The sequence below is a fragment of the Amphibalanus amphitrite genome, unplaced genomic scaffold, assembly GCF_019059575.1.
Source record: "Amphibalanus amphitrite isolate SeventyFive unplaced genomic scaffold, NRLGWU_Aamphi_draft 000282F_arrow, whole genome shotgun sequence".
NCBI classification, from domain to species: Eukaryota; Metazoa; Arthropoda; class Thecostraca; order Balanomorpha; family Balanidae; genus Amphibalanus; species Amphibalanus amphitrite.
The window spans coordinates 450880-463864 of record NW_024881777.1 but is presented as its reverse complement, the minus strand read 5'-3'; the positions used below and the strand labels follow the sequence as shown (position 1 = coordinate 463864).

The following is a 12985-nucleotide window of genomic DNA, read 5'->3' as shown; positions in this document are numbered from 1 at the left end:
GAGACCACGTCGACCGCCACGATTTCCGAGGCCGACGCCGCTGGCCCGCTGACCTCGCTCGCCGCTGCTTCTCGCCCGTCGACCGAGACAGCTTGCGAGCCGTCGCCGGACGCCGCCGATGTGAGCGTGCAGCGTCCCAGGCGAAGCGACCGTGTCTGTAGACGACCGGACTACTACGTGTCGCAGTGATGCTGTTCCTTTTTTTGCGAGAGGGGGGAATGTGTAGTGTATCGAGTACAGTAGGTCTACTAAAAAAGTCCCCCGCTCCAGAGGCGGCCGGCCGGCCGAACCCCCGGATTCCAGCCCCGACTCTATTGCGCAGGCCGCGGCAGTGACACGGGTCAGGTCGCGGCGCCCGGCGAGTGGGTCAGTTGGCGGCGGCCGGCCGTGGAGTGAGGACGCCGTGTGTGGGGCGCAGAGATGCCGCAGTGCAGAGGAGGGGAAGATAATGACTCTGCACGATGCCGGAAATGATGCCTTTGTGATCTAAATTAAACACCTGCACTGCAGTGCATATCCTCCCTTGCCCCATTCCTATTATATCATAATACTTCAATAATCCGTAATGACCATTCAACGCAAGCAAGCAAACAAAACAACCCGTTTAGCGGCGACATCATCTTGGATGAAAAAGCGACAGTGATGATTAGAATTGACTTAGCGCGAGGGCAAATCGTGGGGTATATATGTATCATATGCCGAGTATTTTATTCCCATCTAGCAAATTAAGATTGGGGATCTTGTCCAACAAGTCAGCGGCCGTTCTAGACACAGATAAATGCTTTGTTTTCGGTCGCATCATTATCTGCAATAATTCGAAGCGAGGTTTAACCCTCGCCGGCCGAGAAGAGGGGATGGATGCCGCCACCATGTATTTTTTGCGGTAGCTCAAAGCACACTGATGATAGAAGGCTGACATTTCATATGCCTTACATTTGATTCAAGCCGGATCATTTGAAATCAACCACGTTTCCATGTCAGGTCACTTAACTATGACGCCTTAAGTAAACCTCTGCAGACTGCACGGTTGTCGGTTATAAAATGATGCAAATCCGTAACGCACTTAGTGTCATATAAGCATAATGGGAAAATATGGAAACTGTTAATTTGGCGTCGGAAATGACCTAAAAACTATACCTCAAGCACATGAAATCGTGACTTCATACATTCTTGGCAAGGTTTAATGCTTCACTTTTGCATTGTTCACCTTGCGTGACGGAGTGCTCGTCAATAGGAGTGCTTCGTCAATAACTCCCGATCAAAATGAGCTAGCCAGTCGGGACAGCCATCAATGGACTCTGCAAGACTTGCCGAATCAAATGTTATGCAACATGTACTCCTTTCAACAGCTTCGTGACCTGTGTTGCCCTAACATGACATTGACCTAAGCATCCTAAATTGCTTCACCTAAGCAAAAAAGCATATAAATCGACGCGTCTGAGAACAGAAAACACGATTGTATCGAAATGACGATAATACGACCATTTTTTGGCGAAGTTATTCACCAAAAACCGATCCAATGCCTTGGGGCCCTTGACCTGCCCTAAGAGGTCACTGCTATTTTAAAATGGGGTAACAGTCGCTGCGTCACGTAACGACGCAAGCGCTCGTTTTTTCCGCGAGGCTCTAGCAGTTGGCTCAATTATAGGAGCTAAACATGGGGTTGGGGAATCGCTCCCTTCTCACTCACTATTTGGCCGGGATAGTGCTTGCAATTATTGTTAAAATCTAACATTTTAAGATTTCAAATGACCCATTTTTTTCCGCCCAAGTCAAGTCATTCAAGGTCATAGCACCAGGTCACGTTAAGTGACCTTACCTCAAGGAAAGTTCTTGTGCTCATCATATCTAAATACATCGACTAACCGATCGCTTTAGAACCTTCAGCGATTTCAATGGGCAACAGTATATGTATTTGAAACGTTTTTTTTTTGCAAGTTTGACATTGCTGACAGAAAGGTCGGGTCAATTTTGAGATCGCTGAAGTCAATGGGAGAAAGTTGAACTGCGCTTTTTTTGGACGGAACGCATAATAAACACTCTGAAAACATGTGGTGCCTGATGAGATGCAAAACTGAATGCTAAAATTGTTTGTTTTGTTGGGAGCCATCTTTTTTGGTCTGAGAAGGCCCTTGCAGAGCTCTATGACATAACTATGCTCTGGTGTAGTAATTTGGTTGTGCGAGCCAGCGACAGTGATCTGCGGAAGCGTGACTGTTCCCGTGGGACGATTGCCCTGTCGGGGCGGTCCAGCCGTCTCCCCAACGGTCACCCGAAGAGGATTATGTGTCCTGGAATGGAACCGACATCAACTACAGGTTGGCTGGTGGGGTGACCTCCAGTCCAGAGAGGGAAGCATGAAGACTAGGGGCGATGCGGATTGGTTTTTCCTGAGGATAGCGAGGACGGAAGGAATCTAGCACCCTTGACCCCGGGTAACTTTTAAAGGGGGGAAAAGCGGAATTTCCCCCCTTCGAAAATTCCGCTCCCCTTTCAAATTGTGCGTGAACGGCTAGGGAGGGAAGGGGGAATTTCCCCCTTTCAAATTTATTTTTGAGCCCATTTTCAATCAATTCGCTACTCAGATTCTATAATCATCGTTGATCAGACTCTAGTCATCAATCAACGTTGCTGGCGCTTAGATAATTTTCAATTTGAGGGTTCCATCCAACCATTTTACGTTCAGTGCAGCGGGAACTACAGATTTGACCCGATACCGATCGGATGATCGGTGGGACCGTCTCTTGTCTTGTCTCTTCCGTCTCTTCGCAATCACTGACATATCGCTACAGGCGTCGGCGTAGAAACTGGCGAGGGACGGGGGTCATGACCTCTTACATTAACACGCATAACACGCTGCGAACCAGGGGTCTTCCTTCGAACCAGGGTCCTTCAATCGGTCTTGGCCTAGCAAAAATAGTCACGTGTTAACCTCTCTCTATTTAGAAAGGCGCTAATTGATGTTTGGCCAGGGTAATAGGTTGAATGTTGATACTACTGATTGACATTTGCAAGGGCGCAGTCAAGTTGGGACCTCCCCCGCCCCTTACCGCCAAGGTTACCTACGTATATTTTTTAGCTATTTTTTTTTGGCAACCTAACAATATAAAGTGGCCAGAATCCGGGGAGAGAGTAGGATTTGGGGGTAGGTAAGGTTCTGCAGGTGCCATCCTAACAAAAACCTAATGGCATTGGGCCCCCCTTTCAGATGCCTCTGGATCCGCCCTTGCCCCGAACTTAACTCCCCCTCTCGAGTTTTCCTGTAAAAGTAACCCTAGACTTGACCCTTCCTTATACTGAATGTATCTCAGGCTGTTAAATCTCCTAAGCGTTTTTTTTTTCTCGATATCGTCAGGGTGTCATTAATAAAAATATGAAATCCGGGAGGATAAATTAAATATAGAAATTGTGGCCAACAGAACATTATCAGTTGCGTTCAACATACTCGTAAGCATGATCACACACCCAGCTTACACATGAGCCATGTAATAAATATTTTGATAGACATGCTTAAGTTATGAAATCATCTAAAGTGTTTGTAAAGTTCCACGATGCTATGCATCATGACCATTTCTAGTCAGGTCATGTCTTTGAACATAGGCCAAATTATTCAAATGACCTTTAAAGATCAACTTTTGATTCATTCGAAGCGTTTTGATCAAGTTTTGATAAGAGGAACACGAGGCTGGTAAAATTAATTTCATGCAAGTTTAGCTTAAAACTTTTAGTGTTTGTGGAAAAGCAATTGGTTTTCTCATAATACCGATGGTGGCAGACGGCAGTTGCTGTTAGGTATTTACGTGCTAAGCCGTTGACCTTAATTAAATCTGACAATATTATTCAGACATAGCGGTAAACAAGCTGCTTGTTGTGTTAGGTTAGGCTTTTTCGGTCGATTTAAGAGTGGGAAGGATGACAGGAATTAGGGGGAGACAGGGGGCCTGGGCGGGAGTTCTGGGCCTCATGCTCCGCTGGGGCCGAGCCCATCACGTGGGTTGGATTGCCCTGACACATGGATAGCCCTGGGCGATGTTTCACGGCCCCGCTCTGCAGCACGCTGCGCTGCGCTGCCATGCATTGTTGCGGCGGTTGATATGAATTCGGCTCCACGCTAGCGTTACGAGCTTCCGAGTCTGTTGATGTTTCCATGGAAATTGGAAACCCAATGCACCGGTGCGCGCAACGCACCCTGTCCAAGCAAAATTTTACCATCGATGACCTCTGGTGACATGATCTTTTGCTCTGACCCGATCTAAAATTGGCTGAAGTATTTTTTTCTGCTTTTTGCTACTTTTGACGCTACTTCGAATACCACTTAAATGCCCAAAGCTGAGTTATAAGAATGATGCTCAATCCCCATTTCCCCTCCAACAGGGCGTGACAGTCTAGGCATTCCTGTGGGCACGGGCTAACAATGACTATTGTTGTGTATTAGGATGATGTCTCTTGTGACGTCATTTACTCTGCCTGGATTTAGAGAGTGTGCCTCATATGGAGAACCTTGGAAGTTGTTGTTCTTGGCCTTGTGTAGTATGGAAGAAACGTTCTGAGTAAAAAGGAGTCTTTGGAGTCAGCCAAAAGCATGAAGTACAATCGGAAGTAGCAGAATAAGGAAAGTACTGACCACTCGATACACAACAAAATGGCGACGAAGGTAAAATACGCGATTTAAAGTCCCGAAGACGCATCTGTAAGGCGCAGCACGTGTCGCGCCAAAGTTTGTCGCATTTCAAGGTTAAGGGCATATCTCGAGTTGGAAGTGCGCCAGTATTTGTCGATTTGGATATTTTCTGAATTATGGCTGTTAGTCTGCCTCCACCACCAAGTATCAAGGAAGGTGAAAACTTCATGACATGGATCAAATCAGTGGAAATTTACATGGGTGCAATTGATGTGAAAACTGCTTCTCAGAAAGTCAATATTGTTCTGCACATTCTCGGACCTGATGTTCAAGGTATTATCGATACTTTGCCAGAGGGGGAAGGGACAAATGCATATGAAAAGTTGAAAGATCAGCTGGAGAAGCACTTCAAGCCAAAAGTAAACGCAGTAGTTGAGCGACATCACTTCAACACAATGGTGTACGAAGGCGGAAGAGTGGAAGGATACGTAGCAAAGCTGAAAACTCAAGCTCGGAAGTGTGACTTTGATGTCAATGAAGTGGATAACCTGGTGAGAGATAAGCTGGTTGCAACATGTCCCTCATCCAGAGTAAAGGAGAGCATGCTTAAGGAAGAAAAGCTGACTCTAACCAAAGCCATCTCTATATGGTCGACAGATGCCACTGTTCGAGAGCAAGCTCGGAAGATGGAAGTGTCAGAGGAAGGAGCATCAAGGAAAGATGAAAAGGTGAACAAGGTCAACTGGAAGCAGGCAGAAAGAAAGCCAAAGAAGGATGAAGCTGTGAGAGGGCAGCAAAACCAGATGAAAAATGCAAGAGGTAAGATGATGCAAAGCAGTCAAAGGGAAGATGAAAGGAAATGCTTCAGATGTGGCAAAGGTAACCATCTGATAAAAGACTGCAGAGTGCCGAAACATGTCAGATGTAACAACTGTTCAAAGCCGGGTCACCTCCAAGCTGCGTGCAGGAACCCGAGTGCTGAAGAGAGAGTGAGGGTGAACTGTAATGAAGGTGACAAAGTAGAAGATGACGAGGAAGACAACTATTGTGTGTATCAAGCAAGCAGGGAGAAGTCAAAGGCGATCAAGGTGAGCATGTCCGTAAATGGCAAGGATGTGGAATTCCTGGTTGACACAGGATGCCCAGTGACGTTGATGCCAGACAGTGTGCTTCCTGGACTGAGTCTGCGGAAAGCTGGATGTCGTCTGACCTCATATACAGGGCACAAGATCCCTGTGCTGGGTGTCACTGATGCAGAAGTAGTGTACCAAGGAAACAAGAAGGAACTGGAAGTGCATGTGGTGGAAGGAGATGGACCTCCACTACTGGGACGTAACTGGCTGAAAGAAATCAGACTGGACTGGGAACAGCTGGTGGGAAGTATGCAATCTCAGAAGACAATGCGTTGGAAGCTGGAAGATGTTCTGCAGAGGAATGAAGAGCTGTTTGATGGTACGCTGGGTCAGATGAAGAACACTGAAGCTCATCTAGAGCTGAAAGAGGATGCCAAACCAGTGTTCCAGCCACCACGACCTGTGCCATATGGTCTCGCGGACAAAGTGAAGCAAGAGTTGTCAAAATGGGTGGAACTTGGAGTGACAAAAGAACTGACGTCAGAGGATGCAACGCCGAAGTGGGCCACGCCTCTCGTAGTCGTACCAAAGCCGGACGGATCAGTAAGGCTCTGTGGAGATTTCAAGGTAACGCTGAACCCAAACCTGGAAGTGCCGAAGCACCCGCTGCCGAAGATGGAGGACATTTTTGCAACAGTGGGACCGGTTCGATACATCTCAGTGATTGACCTCTCCCAAGCGTATCTGCAGATGCCCCTCAGCACAGATAGCCAGGAATACTGTGTTCTCAACACACCATGGGGGATGCACCGTATGCTGCGACTACCATACGGGGTGAAGTCAAGTCCAATGCTCTTCCAGAGGGAAATGGACAGAATCCTCAAGAATGTGCCTGGAGTGAAGTGTCTGTTGGATGATATGCTCATCACAGGAAGAACTGAAGAAGAAGCACTGAAGCGACTGGACGAAGTGATGCAGATCATGAAGTCACACGGTCTGCGTCTGAAAAAGGAGAAATGTCAGTTTCTGACAAAGGAAGTCCGGTACCTAGGGCTCAGGCTAGGAGCCGAGGGCATCAGAACAGATCCAGAACGTGTGAAAGCCGTGCTGAACGCAAGAGCACCCACCAACCAGAAAGAAGTTCGTGAGTTTCTCGGTGCTGTCACGTTCTACAACCGCTTCCTGAAGAACCTCTCGAAGACAGCAAGGCCGTTGAATGAACTCCTGAAGAAAGACAGCGAATGGAAGTGGACTGCAGAGTGTGAAGCCAGCTTCAACAGCATCAAGAGACAGCTGTCATCAACGGAAGTGCTGCGTCATTTCGACGTGACGGAGCAGGTGACGGTGATCACGGACGCTAGTCCAGAAGGACTAGGCGCCGTACTCGTTCAAGGGAAGGATGAGCGGCCGATCATGTACGTGTCAAGATCGCTGAGTGAACACGAGCGGAAATACTCTCAGATAGAAAGGGAAGGACTCTGTGTAGTCTGGGCATTTCAGCGACTGAAGCAGTTCCTGTACGGGCGCCATTTCAAGCTCGTAACGGACAACAAGCCGCTAGCTCACGTCTTTGGACCTAAGGCGCCGCTGCCGACGTTGGCTGCCTCACGGATCCAGAGATGGGCGATGAAGTTGGCGGAGTACGATTTCTCTGTGGAAGTCAGGAAGTCGGAACAGATTCCAGTAGCTGATTGGCTCTCACGTCTACCGAGAGAAGGCTCAGTGCTGAAGTCAGAAGCACCAGAAGACGAGTGCACTGTCTGTCTGATCGGACAACTGGAGTCGCTAAGTCCGGTGACGGCCGCAGCGATTCAACGAGAGACGGCCAGAAGCCCAATCCTGGCGAAGGTGATGCACTTCGTGCACAACGGCTGGTCAGAAGCCGTAAATGAAGAGCTACAACCATTCAAGATGAGGCAAACCGAACTGACCGTGGAGCGCGGATGTCTAATGTGGGGATGTCGCGTCGTGGTTCCGCCGAACCTGAGATCCAGAGTGCTGAGCGAGCTGCATGCCGGACATCAAGGAATGGTGAAGATGAAGCAGCTCGGAAGGATGCACGTCTGGTGGCCGAACATGGACAAGCAGATCGAGGCGGAAGTCCGGAACTGCGAAGGCTGCTGGCAAAAGCGAGCAGAGCCACCAAGCGGAGATCTCCACCCATGGGAGTATGCCAAGGGACCCTGGCAACGGATACATCTAGATTTCGCTGGTCCTGTGGAAGGTAGATTCTACGTGGTTGTCATCGACAGCTATTCGAAGTGGATGGAAATCGCTCCAATGAAGACCATCACAACAGAGAAGACGATTGAATACCTGCTGAACCTGTTCGCTAGGTGGGGACTGCCTCACCAACTGGTCACGGATAATGGTCCACAACTCGTCAGCAAGGACTTCGAAGGGTTCTTGGAGAGGAACGGAATCAAGCACAGTGTCACAGCGCCGTACAAGCCGTCCACTAACGGAGCTGCGGAAAGAGCAGTGGGTTGTCTGAAGAACCTGCTGAAGGCCTCAAAAGGCAAGAAGGTCAACATCCCGAACTTCCTGATGGCGTACCGCAGTACGCCACAAGCGTCAACAGGACGTACACCGGCGGAGTTGATGCTGGGCAGGCCGCTACGAAACCGCCTGGACCTCCTGAAGCCCAACCTCGCAAGTGAAGTTCGAGAGAAGCAACAGGAACAAGTAGAAAGATCACAGAAGGGAACCGACAGAACGCTCGAAGTCGGCGAATCAGTCCTGGTCCGCGACTACCGAGGTGCACAGAAATGGAGGGAGGGAGACGTCATCGAACGACAAGGCAGTAAACACTACCTAGTCCAAGTGCAAGACGAAGTGTGGCGTCGACACATCGATCAGATTGTCTGTCTGCCAGGTGTCCGACCTCCAGTGACTAATCTGCGGCAGGAGATCAATCCGTCTGAGCACTGCAATCTCCCAGCGCAAGACGCACCAGCGGTGCAGCGGGAACATGGTCGGTAACTTCAACCGGTAACCGCGGGCTCGTGCTGGAGGAAGATGGGATCGCTGCAACACAGTCACCTGAAGCAGCGTCAGCAGCGAAGGCGAACACTGAACAAGAGACTGTGGGTCCTAGGGCACGTCCAGCGGACGTCATCCGGAAGACCCCAGAACTGCGCACTCATCCCCAGCGTGAGCGTAAACCTGTAGTGCGCATGAACCTGTAAAGTGTTGTTTAGTGGGGAGGAGTGTTGTGTATTAGGATGATGTCTCTTGTGACGTCATTTACTCTGCCTGGATTTAGAGAGTGTGCCTCATATGGAGAACCTTGGAAGTTGTTGTTCTTGGCCTTGTGTAGTATGGAAGAAACGTTCTGAGTAAAAAGGAGTCTTTGGAGTCAGCCAAAAGCATGAAGTACAATCGGAAGTAGCAGAATAAGGAAAGTACTGACCACTCGATACACAACAACTATCCCATGATCATTGCGGCCATGAATGATTATTCTTTAACACCGGTAACACTGCCATTCTTTAACACCGGTTTCGCTGCGCTGAGCAGTGGCCGTCCCGTTTGTTGGATTCTACGGCTGGCTGGCGGAAAGCGTTACCGGCCGCCCGTCCACCGCCCGCGGGCCGGACCGAGCGGTCCCGCTGACCCTACCTGACCTGAGCCCGGCGCGATATGGGACGGGCAGACGGGGGTTCGGCTCAGCGAATGCAGCGCCCACTGGTGCGGGGGACTTTTTTAATAGACCTACTGTACCTAGTGCATCGGGTGTCCGAGGCTCGGCATCGGGCCCCCGGTAATACGAGTGTGAGGCGGCCGCACCCTGCTCGGCTCCAGTCAGAGCCAGCAGTCGAGAGGCTCCGCCCGGCCGCACAGCACGGCAGTGCCTTAGTGTTTTGCACCGCGAGTTTGTGAGAATACATCGGAATCCGGAGACGGCGGTGGACACTACAGTATTGTCACGCCTTAAGAGGTAATGTAGGAGCGCAGGTGTGCAGTAAGTTTTCTTTGTCCAACTGTCACTGTAATTTCTAGTGTTACCATTTAGACGCTGAAACTACCTATGCTAGGTAGCCTTGCTAGAAATATAGTGTGTCAATTTTTGTTCAATAAATCAGTACGATCCACGATCGGTGGCTCGTTTCATCCTAGTCAAGCGCAGAGCTACCGACACGGGCGCACATCGGGAGTCTCCTCCTCCCTTGGAGTTGTGTGGTGCCGACGGTGGCGGATGGTAGTCTCTGCCTTGACAATCCTAACATTCTCTCTCACAACGGGAGGAGAACTACTAGCGGTATGCACTGCTAGCAGTTCAAGTGGTGACCGGCTACTCTCAGCCGTGCCACAAAGACATCGTGTGTGATGAAAACTAACATGAAATTCGTGATCAGTGCCCCGAAAAAAAAACATGACAACCTCACTTTACGAAGTTCTGACAGGTCCCGATTTTCCCGACTTTTGGGGACCATTGACCTGACCTGGAAGATCAACCAATGACCTAACCTAGGACCTTAAAGTACGTTCACAGCTGGCAAAACACCAATACGGGCGAGGGTTAATAGCAGTGAATTTGGGACGCGTTGGCAGAGACTGGTGGTGCCTGTGGTCCGTTGAGCGCGTGTTGTTGTTCTCAGACGGCCTGCCTGGCAGCCGCGCTGCTGGTCGTGCAGCTGAGCCCACCCAGCGCCGGCCAGTACATGAGCGGCTACGGCACGGGGCCGGTCGTCCCCGGACTGCTGACGGCGCCGGCCGACTCCGGCGACCCCAAGTACGACGACGCCAAGGGCGCCAGCCGGTTTGCAGCACTCTACTACGGCCAGAACGGCGTCGGCCGCCGCCACCCGCTCCCAGTGAGTGCCAGCGGCGGCTGGAGCGGGCTGGGGCGGCTGCCAGTGTCAGTGTCAGAGTCAGTGTCTGTGTCAGTCAGACTCAGTGTCGGTCGGTATCAGTGTTGGAATCAATGTCGGTTCCAGTGTCAGTACCGACCAGAGATGTCAATCGGATACCAACTTGTTGTTATACCGATACCAAACCGATACCAACTTGGTATTGGGTATTTCAATCCTAATGTGTTTGGTATTTTGTTGGTAATGAAACCTCACTTACGTATAAGAGGCTAAGACATTGGTAAAAAGTTGGTATTTCCCTCATGTTCCCGAGCTCGTCAGGTTTCGGTATTTCCCCACGTTTTTTTTTTATACATTTAGCTCGAATGCTTGAATGGACGGATTGACAGAGCCGGAGCTCACGCTAAGCAGAGCTTGTTGCGTAGACCCCGACCCCTACCGTCCGATCGCGCAATTCCGGGTAACGGGAGAATTTAGATGCCAAAGTTTAACGTGCCCTTCAAAGCCGGACACGGCCTGTCCCACTCAACTGACTTCAACTGGCTGCGGCTGCTCCCACCAACCGCAGACCATCCCCGTCAGGAGTCTCAAATATCGAGCGCCGGAGCGTCTCGAACCCGGGCTGTCACTACCGGGAGTCCAATGCTCTACCAACTGAGCTACGGGACAGTTTTGGTTGGTATTTGGTTTGGTATCGGTATTCCGATTTTCTGTAACTGACATCACTAGTACCGACTGTGTCATTGTCATTGTCAATGATGTGTCACTGTCGTTGTCAATGTCTGTATCAGACTCAGTGTCGGTGTCAATGTCTGTATCAGACTCAGTGTCGGTGTCAATGTCTGTATCAGACTCAGTTTCGGTGTCATTGTCAGTGTCAGTGTCAGACCCAGTCATAGGCGTAGGAACAGGGGGGCATGGCCCCCCACTTTCGGAGGTGGGGGGGGGGGGGTAGCAATGTTAACTGCCCTCCCCCCACACACACTTTTTGCTGACTTTGGTGTCTGTCTGTACTAGAGATGTCAATCGGATACCAACTTTTTGGTATACCGATACCAAACCGATACCAACTTGGTATTTGGTACCTATTTCAATCGTAATGTGTTTGGTATTTTGTTGGTATCATGAACCCTCACTAATGTATAAGAGGCTAAGAAATCGGTGAAAAGTTGGTATTTCCCTATTTTCCCAAGCTGGTTTGGTTTTGGTAACTTCCCACGGTTTTGGTTAGTATTTGGTTTGGTATCGGTATTCCGATTTTCCGTAATTGACACCACTAGTCTGTACCTACCACCCGGTACCCTAAACACCACAACTTGGCGACTGTTCAGCTCCCGTTATGAAGATTCCCTTTTGTTTCTACAGCGTTATTGACCGCAATTTCCTTCATTCAATGAATGAAACCATATCAGCGACAAAACTCTACAGGGTTGGGCAGATAAATTGGGACAAAATATATATTTGCATTTAGAACGCCGTAGCTTAGAAAATTGTAAACATAGGCATTTCAAAATTGGATCACATATTGTCACACCAATTTTACACATTTTCACCAAATATGGTCACCGTGGTCCACCTGCATCAGTCCTTATCGGTGCCTGGACTGGCCGCACGCGCGGCGAGATCTTCCGTCTGAAATGGCTCGTAATTGTAGCCAACTGGCACTGCTGAGGCTCACCACAGTCACATGGGGACGTTCGTTAGACTCACCCGCAAAAACGCCCCAGCAACCAGAACTTGTGTGGGCTGAGGTTTACTGAGGAAGGGGGCATTTTCCCTTGGGTACAGTTTGCGGGATCCTCCGTTTCAGGAGATTTTGTATTTAATTTACTGTATGCCGGGGAGCTGACTCCTCGAAGAGCATCACTCCATGCAGGATGTTGCCTTCTTTCATCTTGTTGATTCGAACTGCCGGAATAATGGTTAGGTACACTCGGGGGCAGATTGATGTTCTACAACTCTTTATCCACCGGGATCCTATGGCTCAGCATTGGCAGCAGCCGCCTGGTACCGTTAGACTGTGCTGCTTCACTTACTTGTCAAGCGGCACAGCCTACCCACCCGTATGACACCGGTCTGGGTCGGTGGCTGGAAGGTGATGTGGGCCGCCTGTGACGTCAGCGCAGCGGTGAGGGCCGAGCCCGGAGGCATGGCTCGGGTCGGCGCGGCGCGGCGGCTGGCGAGGGCTGGGGAGTGAGCTAGGTGGGGTGGGAGCACGGACATCGCGCGGCTGAGCGAGTGTAGTTAACTTTCGCGTCTCAAGGCGCCAATTATTCTACCTAACAATGGTGCTAAAGCAGTTGTTAAAATGTCCTATCCCCAAGACAGCGCCTATCATCATACGCAATGCACATTGCGACACACTTAAGCGTGGCAATGGGACACCCGATAGAACTTATGTCACTCCTGCATCGAGGTGCGGAGCTATATTATGTATAACATATTAGTATTAAGGCCTTGATTGAGCAGATTGGTGT

The 12985-nt window shown here is 49.9% G+C and overlaps 1 protein-coding gene across 1 annotated transcript in view; it reads left to right on the top strand.

Annotated features, from left to right (window-relative positions):
* Positions 1-12985, top strand: part of LOC122387325 — a 68863-nt gene that overhangs the window by 30945 nt on the left and 24933 nt on the right. Inside the window, exon 2 of the mRNA XM_043377435.1 lies at positions 10296-10511. Within this exon, the coding sequence (XP_043233370.1) occupies positions 10296-10511 (216 nt within the window). The remainder of the gene's footprint in view (positions 1-10295; positions 10512-12985) is intronic.